Raw genomic sequence first — 15,058 nt, forward strand, 5'->3', positions numbered from 1 at the left:
TGTTTTTTAATGTAATTGATGCTGCTACATTATTGGTCTGCACCCTATCACAGAAATTCCCTTCATTCTCTCCACACCGCTCCGCAGATGGGATATAGAAATATATTTCTCTCAGTCTGTGCATTTTCCGTTCACAGTCATTTTACTGTAGTGAGCCGCAGATGTCCCAGCTGTTTCCCCAGGGCAATATAGTTCATGCAAATAACTTAGAATCTCACTTTCTCTCATAAAAAAAGTAATTGTACCCAGACACAGGTTGGCAGTAATCTTTCCTTATTCTTCCCTCCATGTCAGTGGATTCCAATGCTCCAGAATGGTCGCCTGAAAACTGGTCAGTTATGCCTTCCTGTGTCACTTGAGAAGCCACCACAGTCTTATTCAGTTTTATCTCCAGAAGTAAGTTACTTTAATTAATACTTCATTTAGATTATATTCTCCCTGTATCACATTTGCTCAGATTTGCTGTTGGACAGAGGGAAACAAGGAGACAGTTCTTGAGTTGTTTGTCCTTTCATCTTGGTTAGCCGACTTTGAACTTCACTCCTGCTGGCAAAAGTGGTGCTCTGTGAAAATAACAACACAGAACTTCAAAAATCTTTGATTGTGCCAGCGAAACAAGTGATACAAAATTGTGCACGAGAGTCACTGAGTGAAAAAATATTCATTTTGCTTGTTTGATCAGATCGGCTCTGAGTGCATGTGGGTTTGTTTTAAAGAAAATCACGGGTTGATGATAACCCTGCATCAGTCACAATGGGAAGTGTTTTGAAAATGGTTTTGATCAGGAGCTGTGAGGTCCTTGCCACATCTTCTGTGATGCAGTGTCATCACACACGTAGGTGGGTTAGAAGAAGCCTTATTCATGGAAATAGTTGACAGTCTGCTAAACCCAGCCTATAGACTTTGCCAGTTGTCAAACAGTCTATGATATTTCAGAAGCATTTAGAAACTAAAATACAAATCAACAAGGTATACATTTATAAAAAATCAAAAATAAATTAATTGAAAGATACAACTCAATTCAAAATGTGTGTATGAAAAGATATTCTCCGACATATTGAAATGGATGGGCTCGATGTTCATTGGGTTGATTCCCCAGCATAATGTTGGGTGTTGCTGGATCTCATGTGGACCCTGATGTTAGAGCACTTTTGGAAAAATCTCAGTGGAGTAGTCAGCAAGTTTGGAATTCCACATTTATATAAGAAACTCAAACCTAGTGGTCTTACATTGAAAAATGTCAACAGTTTGACATGAAACTGCTGTCATTTTACTTTTCTAATGTTAATACTTGCCTTCAGGTTAAATTCAGGTTTATATCTGCTTTCAGGAAAATACAAACGAAAATGCTCTTTAGGTTAAATGATAATTCTAATAAATGATCCATTGTGCCTCAAATAAATGAAGCAGAAAACAATCATAAGTGCTTGTGTGTTTATAATTATATTGTCGGAGGCGGGATGCACTGAACAGGAGCTAATAGAATAATGGCTATTTTTAAGTGCAATTTATTTTTGGATTTAATATGTGTAGCTACTTTATTTGGTCTGAAGAAGGGTCTCGACCCGAAACGTCACCTATTCCTTCTCTCCAAAAATGCTGCCTCACCCGCTGAGTTTCTCCAGCAGTTTTTGTCTACCTCCTACTATATTTGGTGTCACTAGTATTTGAGATTTGATAGGTGTAGTCCTTTCATTTCAACTTACCTGACGTTAACTTGGTTTGTGTTTGTTCACCTGTGCCATTCCCCAGTGGGTTTGGAGTTCCTACATTCCTGTAACTGGTTTCCCCTTTAGGATCATTAGCCAGAAACATTCTGGTGCTTTACCACTGTCCGTACTCATCACTCTTGTGCCAATCCACCAACACTAACTTATCTGGATACAGAGGATAGCTCATATCTGAGAGGTATCATGTAAAATAGAATGGGCAACCTAAACTGAACAGGTCTTGGGCCTGAGATATTGAGGCCTTGCCCTAGAATGCCCCGAGAACATTTGGCTACTTACCATTGTCAAAAGCAACAGCTTTTAAATATCAAATTGTTCTAAACTAAAGGATACCTATAAGCTAATAAAGTACAAGAATTTAAATTAATCACATTTAATTGAAAATACCTTGCATGTAAATATTAAAATAAAATAAAATAAATGATCCATTTGCATTAACTTCATAAAATAAAACAAAATAAATGATCCATTTGCAGTAAGTTCAGTGTTTTTGTGGGTTTGGTGACCAATGCAGTTCTTGCACCAGTCATCCTTGGCGTACATCGTCCAGCCCGTCTCTCCAGTATACCAGTGCCCCTCCACTGGATCCTATGTTGAGTATCAAACTTGCATGCTGTGCCACTGAGTACAGATAGCCATTGGCCTTATCATAGCCACTGGTTGAAAATAAATTCCATCTGTGTGTTAACTTTTTAATTGAAGTTTAAACTTTGTGAAACATGAATATTGTACTTGACAAATGAACCATTCGGATTCATGCAACATGTACTAATATGTACGAGTTTGCAACTTTTTTAGGTACCATTGCCTGGAATGAAATGGGTGGATAATCATAAGGGTGTATTCAATGTGGAGGTGGTTGCTGTATCTTCCATTCACACCCAGGTGAGAACAAAGCTGGATTTGATTTACACTTAATTGGAAAGTGAGATTCTTTCCATGTTCTGCATTGTGCCCCAAGGATTGAGATATGCCTAAATGATTTATGTGTCGTCTCATACAATTTATTTTGGACCAGAGCGGTCTCATTAAAGGTGATATGGTCAGAGGTAGTGGGAAAAAAAAAGATAATATTATTTTCTGTACATGGAAAATAAGAAGTGAGGGCACATTTTTAATTTACTTTGGAGAGGCGGGGAGCGGTCAAACTTTTGACAGCAGATTCCAGAGCTCCGACCCGGCAACTTGCCCTGGAGCTGGGACGTCCGGGGTTTATGGCTAGGGGTCGAGTTCTTACCAAAAGCCCCCAGCTCCGCGAGGTTGGGAGTCACAAAGAAAGTTTCCCCCTTCACCCCTACTCCACCACCACCACATAAAATCCCTCCAAACTAACTGACTAACATTTATGCAAGATTCAGGAGGCAGTGCTCCATTTTCAAGCCGCCCGCGCTACCTACCTAATCTACGCTAAAAATCTTCCATTCTGAAATCCGAAAATGTCCGAAATCCGACAAGTGTCTGGTCCCAAGGCTTTCGGATAAAAGGTTGTGCACCTGTATTATTTTCTGTACATGGGTGCCTGGATAAGAAGTGAGGCACATTTTGTTACCTTTTGACAGAGATTTGCCCGTGGGGTATTTCTCAAAAAACACAAAGATACAAATACATGTCAGCAAGTATTAGTGCATTTGTTAGCCCATCAGATCAGAGGGTCAGGTAACATTGATCCACCAAGTTTTTGTACCTCCTTTCAGTGTATGTTATTACCCAGGTCAGTGTTCTGTACCTCCCTAGTTAACCCCATTTCTGGAACCTACACCATGTACAGTCCTACACCTCTCTGTCATCGCTGTTTAGTTTGACCACTAGGATACTGACTCCATGGGAATGAAGGATGAGCAATATATATCCGTGTAAAGATTATTGTGAACAAGATCTGGGAAAGGGTAGTGCCCTCTCCCCGTTCCTCTTTCCCCTGACTCTCAGTCTGAAGAAGGGTCTCAACCCGAAATGTCACCCGGAATTGGCACTATTGTTTTAACAGAAATATGGTTTGGCTTTCTTTTGTTGGCAATGGTTAGCGTAAAATTCTTCACACAGAGGGTAGTCGGATCTTAATCGGAAAAATTGTATTAGATTTGTATCACTCACTGAACACACAGGATTGAGCAAAGAATAACAGCTAAAAAAAACGTTCTTCAGATCATCATCTGCATTTTTTATTTTTTTTTAAATTTTGGATAGCCACGACTGATCCATATGTTTCCTTCTGTTGTTTTGTCAAGTGGCAGGCTTCAAAAACATGTTCACCTGCGACCTGTCCTCCTGCCTGTTCACTCTTCTTGCTTTTTATCACCCCATCCCTTCAATCAATCTAATGAAGGGACCAGACCTGAAATGTCGCCTATCTATGTCCTCCAGAGATGCTACCTGACCTGCTGAATTACTTCAACATTTTGTGGCTTTCCTTGGTAAACCAGTATCTGGAGTTTCTTTTTTTTCTACAATAGCTAAGATATTAGAGATATTTTATTTTAAAGGACTAACATTAAAAAAAATCTATGAATTTCATGTCTGTTACAGGATTCCTCCCTTGACAAGTTCTTTGCGCTAGTCCATGCCCTGGAGGAGCATTCTTTTCCTGTGCGGATCGGAGATCTAAGAATTCTGGAGATTGACTTGGAGAATGAGTTGAAGAGCAGTATAGCGTCGTTGAGTTCAGCTCAACTGGAATTGGTGGTTCGATTCCTCCATCAGCTACTTGACAAGCTTGCCTTGTTGGTTGTGAGGCCCCCAGTAATTGCTGGACAGATTGGTATGCCCATTTATGTTTGTTTGGATTCTTTTAGTGGGTTAATTGTGAGTTTACTCTCTGTTTACTAATGCAAAGTGAATTTACAGAAAACTCTGCATTAAATGTCAAATCGGTCAGGAGGCCACATTATTTCAACTGTCTTGGAAGACAAATGTATGTTATTTAACCATTAATATTTGTCAACAATGCACAAAACTCGCAAATGCATAGAATAGATTTGATCCTAGTTGTACACTGGCTTAGATATCCTGGCCACATCAGTATTAGGTTTACTACAGTTAAAATAAGGCAGGCAGAAGGATAAATGTTTGGGACCTGCTCTGGTCACTAAGCAAAGACCGCTGATGGGAGGGCATGTGCTTATGTTTGAATGGATGTTATTCTAATAGCTTGTTAATACCTAATATTCAAGATTGGATGCCATTAAAGCCTCTGGCATGAAGTGTTTGTGTGCGGGCATCACCACAAACCAGTGCCTGCAGGACAAATGTCAGAAAGGTTATTACAAGTTGGGAAATTTATGTGGATAAATTTTAAAATATTTCTGGAGCATGGTGTGGTTTGGGTGAAAGAGATTAAAGTTCTTAATGCATTTAGGGAGAGTATGAGATGGACAGCCAGCCATAATGTAATTGGAATAGTTGTGTTTGTGGATAATCTAAAATAGATTTGAGATTTAAACGGTAAAAGGGCCAGAGCCAGGCTGTGCATGGAGGTAGAAATATCTTCTTTGTGATGGATCATCAGATAACACAGCAAAGATCTGAAGCATGGATCATGCTTATTCACTCCTAAATTACAGGGAAGCATGAGAATATCTTTGATAGTACACAAAATGGTTGCCATTGGGACAAGATGTAGAGGTCATTTGGTCAATGGATTAATGGAGGCAGTTCTAGAGAGAAAAACAAGGAACAAAATCTGAAATGAGGGCATTAGAGAGTGGGAATAGAGACAAAGGTAGACAAAAAGATATGAAATGCAGAGCCGTAGGATGCACCCATTAGCAGGTCAGACTCTGCTAATTGCGGGAGAAAAGGTGAGCTAATGTTACAAATGGATAACTTAAAACACAAATGATCCCTTTTGATACAGATGGGGAAAGCAAGTTATATGAATTATAGAATCATCATTGGGTCCAAAGATTATAATGTGCTCAGTCGGAAACCGAGATACTGTTCCTGCTTACATTGGACTTCACTGCAGGAGGCCGCAGATAGATCAGAGCGAGCGTGGGATGCTGAATTATAATGGTGGGCAACAGGTGCTTTGCAGAGTAGTTACCCAAACAGTGTTTAGTTTCTCCACTGTAGAGGAGATCACATTGGGAACACTAAGTACAGAACATGAGATTGGAAGAAGGGCAAGTTCACTGCAGGGGAGACTCAGAGGTCCCTTTTGCCAACCACTTTATTTCTCTATTCCACTGCCTCCCTGACTTTGCCTGAAGAACTAAAGATTAAATTGCAACAGTGATTGTAAACAATTGTATGCCATATTTTTGGTTTCAGTGAACATGGGACAACCATCTTTTGAGGCAATGACATCCATTGTGAACAGATTGCACAAGAATTTAGAAACAAGCCAGGACCAGCATGGCAGAAACAATTTGTTGGCATCCTACATTTACTATGTTTTCCGTCTTCCAAGCACAGAGTCAACCCCGACGTCACCAGGTCAGAGTAAAATCTCTCTTTCTTCAGATTCCGCGACAAATTCAGATTAGTTTATGAAAATATACACCAGTCTACAGTCTGCAAAGCAGTGGGAGGGTGAGCAGCCCGAAGTCGTTGTGTGCATCTTTACGAACAACATGGGTTGGGAAAGGAGTAAGGTTCTGCGGAGTGAATATAGGGAGTTAGGAAAGATGTTAAAAAGTAAGACCTTGTATGTGGTAATCTCTGGATTATTCCCAGTGCCATGTGCTAATGAGGGCAGGAATAGAAGGACAGGTCTTCATTGATCATTGGGATCTCTTCCGGGGCAGAGGTGAGTTGCACAAGAGGGAAGAAGTGCACGTGAATTGGAAGGGGACCAATATCCTGGGAGGAAGATTTGCTAATGCTACTTGGGAGGGTTTAAACTGGGATGGCAGGGGAGAGTGTCATGGAGCAGAAAGAGGCAGATTAGAATTTGGAAGATGAATCTGATGAACGGTTATTTGAGGGTGTAGTGGCAGATTTTCAAATCTTTCAGGTAATTAGCACCCTAGCCGCTATTTGGATGAGAATGGTTGAAGGGGGTGTCTTCTAAACGCATGCAAGCTCACTCACAGAGACCTTCAGAGCTTCTTCTCAGATATATCTTCAAAACACACTTTTGATGAATAAATGCTTTATTATTGATAGAAAACAGTAAGATACATCCAAGTTTCTTCCGACTCGTTACTACAATATTCTTCGAACTCCAGCTTATTACTTTAGATGTTAGTAAATCCTTGTGTCTCCGTAACACTGGCAAGATCTGGCATGATCTCCTTTAGATCTCCCATGGACCCCGCACAATCTCACATGGTAGAAGGGTTAACCTTCCCCATGGTCTCTCCAAACTAACCTAAAAACTAAACTTCTGCGCAAGCATCTAAGCTCCAAACACGCCCAAAAACACGCCATAAATCCCACCCACAGTATAATGGGCAGTCTAAAATTTAAAGGCACATGCCAACCTCAATGACATTCAAAACAGGCCAAATGGCCACTACAGAGTAAATTCTTAGAGACGGGATCTATCAGCACGGCTGTTTAGGGATAGTCAGTGTGGCTTTATGCGTGGGAAATCAAGTCTCGCAAAGCTGATAAGGTATTTTTGAAGAGGTCCCCAAGAGGATTGACGAGGACAGGGCAGTGGGCATTGTCCATGTGGACTTTATCGAGGTCTTTGACACAGTCCTGCATGGTCGGCTAGTCTGTACGGTTAGAGTGCATGGAATCTAAGGTGAGTTGACCAATTGGAGTCAAAATTGCTTTGGGGAAAGAAGTCAAAGGGTACTTGTGAAGGGTTGTTTTCCTGATTTCTGGCTTAATTTTGAAATTCATTTTACAGAGTAAACAAGGATGAACTAGTTGATATGTATATGGATTTTCAGAAGGCCTTTAATAACATACCATTAGGGTTAATATATTAACTTTAGGGTTAATATATTGGTATGGATTAGGGATTGGTTAACAGACAGAAAACAGTGTAGGAATAAATTGAAAGTTATAACTGATACAGGAACCAATGTTAGAAATTAATTTGTTAACCATCTAGGTCAATGATTTAGATAAAGGGACAAGGTGCAATATATCCCAATGTGCAGATAAATCAAAGCTGTTTGGCGGAAGGATGCAGAGAGACAGCAAAGGAGATAAGTGAGCAGGCAAAGGCAGGGAAGATAAAATATAATATAGATAAGTGTGAAATATGTAAAATGTATATAGAAAAATGTACCATATAGAAAAATAGAGTATTTTCAAGTGATGAGAGATTGAAAATTGTTTGTGTAAGGAAGGACCTGGTGGCCTTGTACACAAATCACTGAAAGTTAGCATGTAGATAAGCAAGTAATTAAGCACACAAAATATTTACTTTTGTTGCAAAAAAACATAGAACAGTACAGCACAGGAACAGGCCTTTGGCCCACACTCTCTGCCGAACATGATGTCAAGTTAAATTAATCTTTTCTGCTTACATGTGAACCGTATCCATCCATTCCCTGCATATTGATGTGCTTATTTAAATGTCTCATCTTGTAGTTCATCTGAATTTAGGCATCTGTACACATTGCTCATGTTTGAATCCTTGCGGCAGGGCCTGGTGGCTGTATGTTGGGGGGATCTATGCATTATGCTACAATGGCCCGTTCAGCAGCAAGGCTGGCCAGCCTGAGCCTCAGTCGGTCCAGGAGTCTCAGCAACAGCAACCCAGACATCTCAGGTACTCCAGCCTCACCAGATGATGAAGTAAGGACAATTATTGGCAGCAAGGTAAACAGTTTATTTCACTCCATAGACATTGATAAGTATTAAGAGGAGTTAAACATTTTGTAGTGTTGAAACTGAATTATTATTTCACTTGATGAGTTCTTTCCAGTGTGGTAAAACAAAATTAATAATTAGAAGGTGGGTTGGTGATAAAGTTACCCGTTTAAATATCCTGGATATTTAATTCTGTATCCTGTAATTCTGGAAATACTCAATAGGTCAAGCAGCATCTGTGGGGAGATTGGGACAGACTTAATGTGTAGGAAGGAACTGCAGATGCTGGTTTACATTGTGGCTCCAATCTGGCTTTCGCCCCCTCCATAGCACAGAAACTGCTCTCCTCAAAGTCTTCAACGACCTCCTCACCTCTGCTGACACTGGTTCCCTCAACATCCTCATCCTCCTCGACCTGAGCGCAGCCTTCGATACAGTGAACCATAACATCCTGCTCACCAGACTCAAAGACCTCGGCATTGAAGGCTCTGCACTCAGCTGGCTCCGTTCCTACCTTTCCAACAGATCCCACTTCATCTCTCTCCACAACCACACCTCTGCTACAGCCACAGTCACTCAAGGCGTTCCCCAAGGCTCCGTACTCGGCCCCCTCCTCTTCATCATCTACATCCTCCCCCTTGGTCAGATACTCCGCCACTTCAACCTGGACTTCCACTGTTACGCCGATGACACCCAGATCTACCTCGGCACCAAATCCCCCCACAACCCCCCCCCCCCCCTCTCCCATATCAACTCCTGTTTGTCAGCTATAAAAACCTGGATGCAACATAACTTCCTCAAACTCAACAGCGATAAGACAGAATTCCTCCTCATAGGCTCCAAAGCCACACTCAGCAAAATCAATAACCCCACTCTCACCATCGACGGCACCACTGTCTCCCCATCTCCCCAGGCCCGCAACCTTGGCGTGATCTTTGATTCCACCCTCTCCCTTGAGCCTCACATCCGCCATGTCATTAAAACCTCCTTCTTTCATCTCCGCAACATCGCCAAACTCAGACCGTCTCTCACACCTCCCGCTGCTGAAAGACTCATCCATGCCTTCATCTCCTCCCGACTGGACTATTGCAACTCACTTCTCCTTGGCATCAGCTCCACCTACATCAACCGACTCCAACTGGTCCAGAACGCAGCCGCCCGACTCATCACCCATACCAAATCCTGGCATCACATCACTCCAGTCCTCAAACAACTTCACTGGCTTCCCATCTCCCACCGGATTACCTACCAAATCCTGATCCTCACCTACAAAGCCCTCCACCATCTGGCCCCCCCATATCTCACTGACCACCTCTCCCCCTACCAACCCTCACGGTTCCTCAGATCCACATCAGCCGGTCTCCTCTCCATCCACAAGTCCAACCTCCGCAGTTTTGGGGACAGAGCCTTCTCCAGGGCTGCTCCCAGGCTCTGGAACTCCCTCCCCCAACTGATCCGCAATTCCGTGTCCCTCACCATCTTCCAGTCCCGCCTCAAGACCCATCTCTTCACCTCTGCCTATCCTTAGCCCCACGTCCCCCTTCCTTTTCATCTGTGCATTAATTGCCTCATATTGTGTTTTGAATTGAATTCTGTCTTTACTTTGTGTACTAGTCATGTCTCTACTATTTATTTCATTCCCCTTACATGTTTTTCCTCTACCTGCTAAATTTTTGTAAGGTGTCCTTGAGACTCTTGAAAGGCGCCCATAAATAAAATTTATTATTATTATTATTGAAGATAGACACAAAATGCTGGAATAACTCAGTGGGCCAGGCAGCCTCTCAGGAGAGCAGGAATGGGTGATGTTTCAGATCGAGACCTTTCTTCAGACCCTCTGTTATGCATAGGAAGGAATTGTTATGCACAGGAAACAATTGCAGATGCTGGTTTACACCCGCTGAAGAATGGTCTCGACCTGAAATGTCACCCATTCCTTCTCTCCAGAGATGCTGCCTGTGAGTTACTCTACCATTTTGCGTCCATCTTTGGGACAGGCTTAATCATTCAGGTCAACAAACTCCCATCCGATCGGGGGAAAAAATAGAAATGAAGTAAGATTTAAGTTGCAGAGAAGACGAAAGGGATATATGTGATAGGGAGGAGATCAACATGAAATGTTAGCTCTGTTACTGCTGTCTGATTTGTTGTGTATTTCCAGCATTTTCTGTTTTATCTTGTATTTTCACCGTGAATAATAATTTGTATTTGACATACTTTTCTGTCTCTCTAATTCTAAAGTTTGGATTAAGTAAATAAATTTTGCATTTTTAACCTTCTTAACTATGGATAAAATCATCTGCAGTGTTAATCTAACTTAATTGAGATTTAAATACTTAAAAGGCTTTGCAAAATAATATTATTTTTCTGATGCTCCTGTTGCTTTTGCAATTTCATTCTTCTGCTTATTTCAATTATGAAGTTCTCCTACATCTACCCTAGTGGGCCAGGTCGTTAGCAGTTGGCTAGTTTCAAGGCATGTAAATCTGGAAAATTCGATTGGTATTCCGTATTGAATTACCTTCTCGTTAAATGTAATTAGCTTTTTGTCACTTTTTGTGGGGAAGTGGGTCAAAATCAGTGCATTCCTGCTGATTATTTTCAGTGGCCCAAACTGGAAAGTGTATATGCATGGACATCAGAGCAGGATAATATGTTATTCTGCTTTGTTTCTCTCGTACTGTACTCCCTTTAACTTCCATGCTCAAAATAAAAGGTGTCTGTGCAAATTGGAGGATTTCCCATTTATTGTAGAATCCTACGGCAGAAATGGTCGTCAGGTCTGGTTTATTGTCGTATGTACAAGTACGGTGAGATACAGAAACAATGAAAATCTTGAGTAATTAATGAGAAGTTTGGGAGAAAGCTATATCATTACTCTGGTTAATCTACGATGGACTTCTTCCAAGTTAATTTCCTTGTAAATTGTATGCTTTTGGAGGAATTTAGGGAATATCCAGCTAAATACTTAAAAATTCGCTTTTCCCTCTGCTTCGTTCACCTGCTCAGGGACTAGATCGTTCCAATTCCTGGGTTAATGCTGGTGGCCCAACTGTCCCATGGAGAAGCCCCCCCAGATCAAGCTCTGAAGTAATGCAGGTGGTTTCAGATGCTAATACATCTTTTTTTAGGATATTATTTTGCAGCTTGATTTTTCTTTTAAACTTCCTTCCATTTTATTATTTTGTGTACTTTGAACAATACCTTTGCATTTCAATAGTGCGTGCGTCTAATTTTTTCTTTTGTCCATTTTCCATAGCTTTATGCTTAAGTGCCTGTGCATGCAATAAAAATGCATGAAGTACATAGTGCATCAAGACATCATTGCATGTGTTTCAAATATATGTATTTTCATAGTTATAAATTTATGGTTATAGGTTGAGTAACAATCATAAATGAATTCTGGAATAAGTTATGATTCATTGTATATTTAGTAAAATAATTTATTTATGGTCATTCAATTGCTGAAAGTTCTCATGTTGCTAATGCCTCTCAACTTATTTACTGTACTTTTACCGGTCAGTGGGTGTCAGGAAAGTGATCTCAAAACTAACTCTGTTTAATGGAGTGCAACACTCTTGTTGGAATTAATTGATTTTTTTCTAAATGTTGCCACACTAGTGATAAAAGCGATCACCATTACTCCAGTGTGGAAATGTGCAGCTCAAAGTGTAATCACCTTACATAATGCAAGCTTGAAAGAACAGAGTAATTGTATGGTTACATCATTTCAACTGAAGGATATTAAACTCTGGCTTATGCAGCATATACATTTGCCATCCATTACCATCTTTAAAGGAAAAGTCACAGAAACGGCATGACTTATTTTATCGCAATATCCTGCATCTTTGCATTTTTTTAAAGTGTATTGTGACTGCACTGTTTAAATATATACCTCTTTTCCAGTTTAGAAAATACTTATAGCACTAACATAAATAATTTCAGAAAAAACATTGCCTTTTGGCCGTGGTCAAATAGTGTCTGCAAGTTGCCTGTTTTTTTTTTCATCAATGGAGGCTACATGTGACCTTGGAATGGAGCTAAAGATGAAAAGATATATTCATAACTGAGTGTGGGAGGGAGTGTGGGTTGTATATCAACAGCCCCAATCTCCTATGTGACTAGACCACTTGGTATGTGGACATTGGACATTGCTTTAACATTGAGAGAATGGATAGTCAAGAAGCTTGTCTGAAAATAAAAACTGAATCCCTTAAGTTACTTTCCATGTTCATTTTATTAATTTATAAAATTCAGAGTCTGATCATTGCATGTGTTACATAGTCGGGCGGCACGGTGGCCCAGCGGTAGAGTTGCTGCCTTACAGCGAATGCAGCGCCGGAGACCCGGGTTCGATCCTGACTATGGGTGCTGTCTGTACGGAGTTTGTACGTTCTCCCTGTGACCTGTGTGGGTTTTCTTCGATTTATGGTCATTCAATTGCTGAAAGTTCTCATGTTGCTACCTCTCAACTTATTTACTGTACTTTACCGGTCAGTGGGCCTGTCAGGAAAGTGATCTCAAAACTAACTCTGTTTAATGGAGTGCAACACTCTTGTTGGAATTAATTGATTTTTTTCTAAATGTTGCCACACTAGTGATAAAAGCGATCACCATTACTCCAGTGTGGAAATGTGCAGCTCAAAGTGTAATCACCTTACATAATGCAAGCTTGAAAGAACAGAGTAATTGTATGGTTACATCATTTCAACTGAAGGATATTAAACTCTGGCTTATGCAGCATATACATTTGCCATCCATTACCATCTTTAAAGGAAAAGTCACAGAAACGGCATGACTTATTTTATCACAATATCCAGCATCTTTGCATTTTTTTAAAGTGTATTGCGACTGCAGTGTTTAAATATATACCTCTTCTCCAGTTTAGAAAATACTTATAGCACTAACATAAATAATTTCAGAAAAAACATTGCCTTTTGGCCGTGGTCAAATAGTGTCTGCAAGTCGCCTGTTTTTTTTTTTCATCAATGGAGGCTACATGTGACCTTGGAATGGAGCTAAAGATGAAAAGATATGTTCATAACTGAGTGTGGGAGGGAGTGTGGGTTGTATATCAACAGCCCCAATCTCCTATGTGACTAGACCACTTGGTATGTGAACATTGGACATTGCTTTAACAGTGAGAGAATGGATAGTCAAGAAGCTTGTCTGAAAATAAAAACTGAATCCCTTAAGTTACTTTCCATGTTCATTTTATTAATTTATAAAATTCAGAGTCTGATCATTGCATGTGTTACATAGTCGGGCGGCACGGTGGCCCAGCGGTAGAGTTGCTGCCTTACAGCGAATGCAGCGCCAGAGACCCGGGTTCGATCCTGACTATGGGTGCTGACTGTACGGAGTTTGTACGTTCTCCCTGTGACCTGTGTGGGTTTTCTTCGAGATCTTCGGTTTCCTCCCACACTCCAAAGACGTACAGAATGTAGGTTAATTGGCCTGGTAAATGTAAAAATTGTCCCTAGTGGGTATAGGATAGTGTTAATGTGCGGAGATCGCTGGTCGGCACGGACTCGGTGGGCCGAAAGGGCCTGTTTCCGCGCTGTATCTCTAAATTTAAAAACTTTTAAAAAAATCATTAAAAAGCACTTTGTCATGATTAAACCAGTACTTAGGAATTGTGGTAGAAAATACCTCAGTACCAAATGATTGTGGAGGTTCATGTGTAAAATAACGTTTTTCAAAATTGGCTGCATGGTATTTTCACATTTTTAACTTATCTTCATTGGATATTTGAATAGTGTTTAGAAAAGCATCCAGATAATTATTCTTAAGCAAAGAAAATCGATTTACATAGTTTTCATTGGGAATCCTTAAAGAGGATCAGAATGAATAAAATTGAATGTAATGATTTGATAGTACTAACCTTGGGTTTCAAAACCATGAAGATCACAGGGCATAATGATTTCAGAAATAGGAACAAAAGGAGGCCATTTAACCTGTTAAGCCTCATTTACCATTCAATGGGATTACATTTCTACTTTCTCTCCATATCTTTTGATTCCTTTTGCATCCAGAAATCTTATAATCTCAGGCTGATTCTGCTTAACATAAAATGACTTTCTGAATATGATGTTCCTGCTAAGAAGAAGACTGAGCAGGCAAAAACATTACAGTTTTGAACTTCTGGTTTGGATCAAGGTATTTAGGAGGAAGAGAAAAGTTTGTAAGTTATGGATAGTGATGCTGAAAATGCTCAGTAGGTTAGGCAACATTCATGGAGAGAGAAACATTTAATATCTCAGATGACTTTTCATCAGAACTGGAAATATAAGAATACAAACTTGTCCTAATTTGTGGAGAATGTGGAAAGGTGGCGAGGGGGGGGGGGGGGGGGGGCATTTAAAACTGAGATGAGAAAAAAACTTTTTCACCCAGAGTTGTGAATTTGTGGCATTCTCTGTCACAGAAGGCAGTAGAGGCCAATTCAATCGATGAATTTAAACGAGAGTTAGATGGAGCTCTATGGGCGAGTGGAATCAAGGGATATGGGGAGAAGGCAGGCATGGGTTACTGATTGTGGATGATCAGCCATGATCACAATGAATGGTGATACAGGCTCGGAGGACCAAATGGCCCCTGCTCCTATTTTCTATTTA

General features: G+C 40.5%; 1 protein-coding gene across 1 annotated transcript in view; it reads left to right on the top strand.

Annotated features, from left to right (window-relative positions):
* Positions 1-15,058, top strand: part of dock7 (dedicator of cytokinesis 7) — a 134,540-nt gene that overhangs the window by 64,162 nt on the left and 55,320 nt on the right. The window contains 6 exon segments of the mRNA XM_055642095.1: positions 295-396; positions 2,529-2,615; positions 4,254-4,485; positions 5,997-6,161; positions 8,275-8,450; positions 11,451-11,540. Coding sequence (XP_055498070.1) covers positions 295-396; positions 2,529-2,615; positions 4,254-4,485; positions 5,997-6,161; positions 8,275-8,450; positions 11,451-11,540 — 852 coding nt within the window.

Source organism: Leucoraja erinacea, chromosome 10, assembly GCF_028641065.1.
Source record: "Leucoraja erinacea ecotype New England chromosome 10, Leri_hhj_1, whole genome shotgun sequence".
NCBI lineage: Eukaryota > Metazoa > Chordata > Chondrichthyes > Rajiformes > Rajidae > Leucoraja > Leucoraja erinaceus.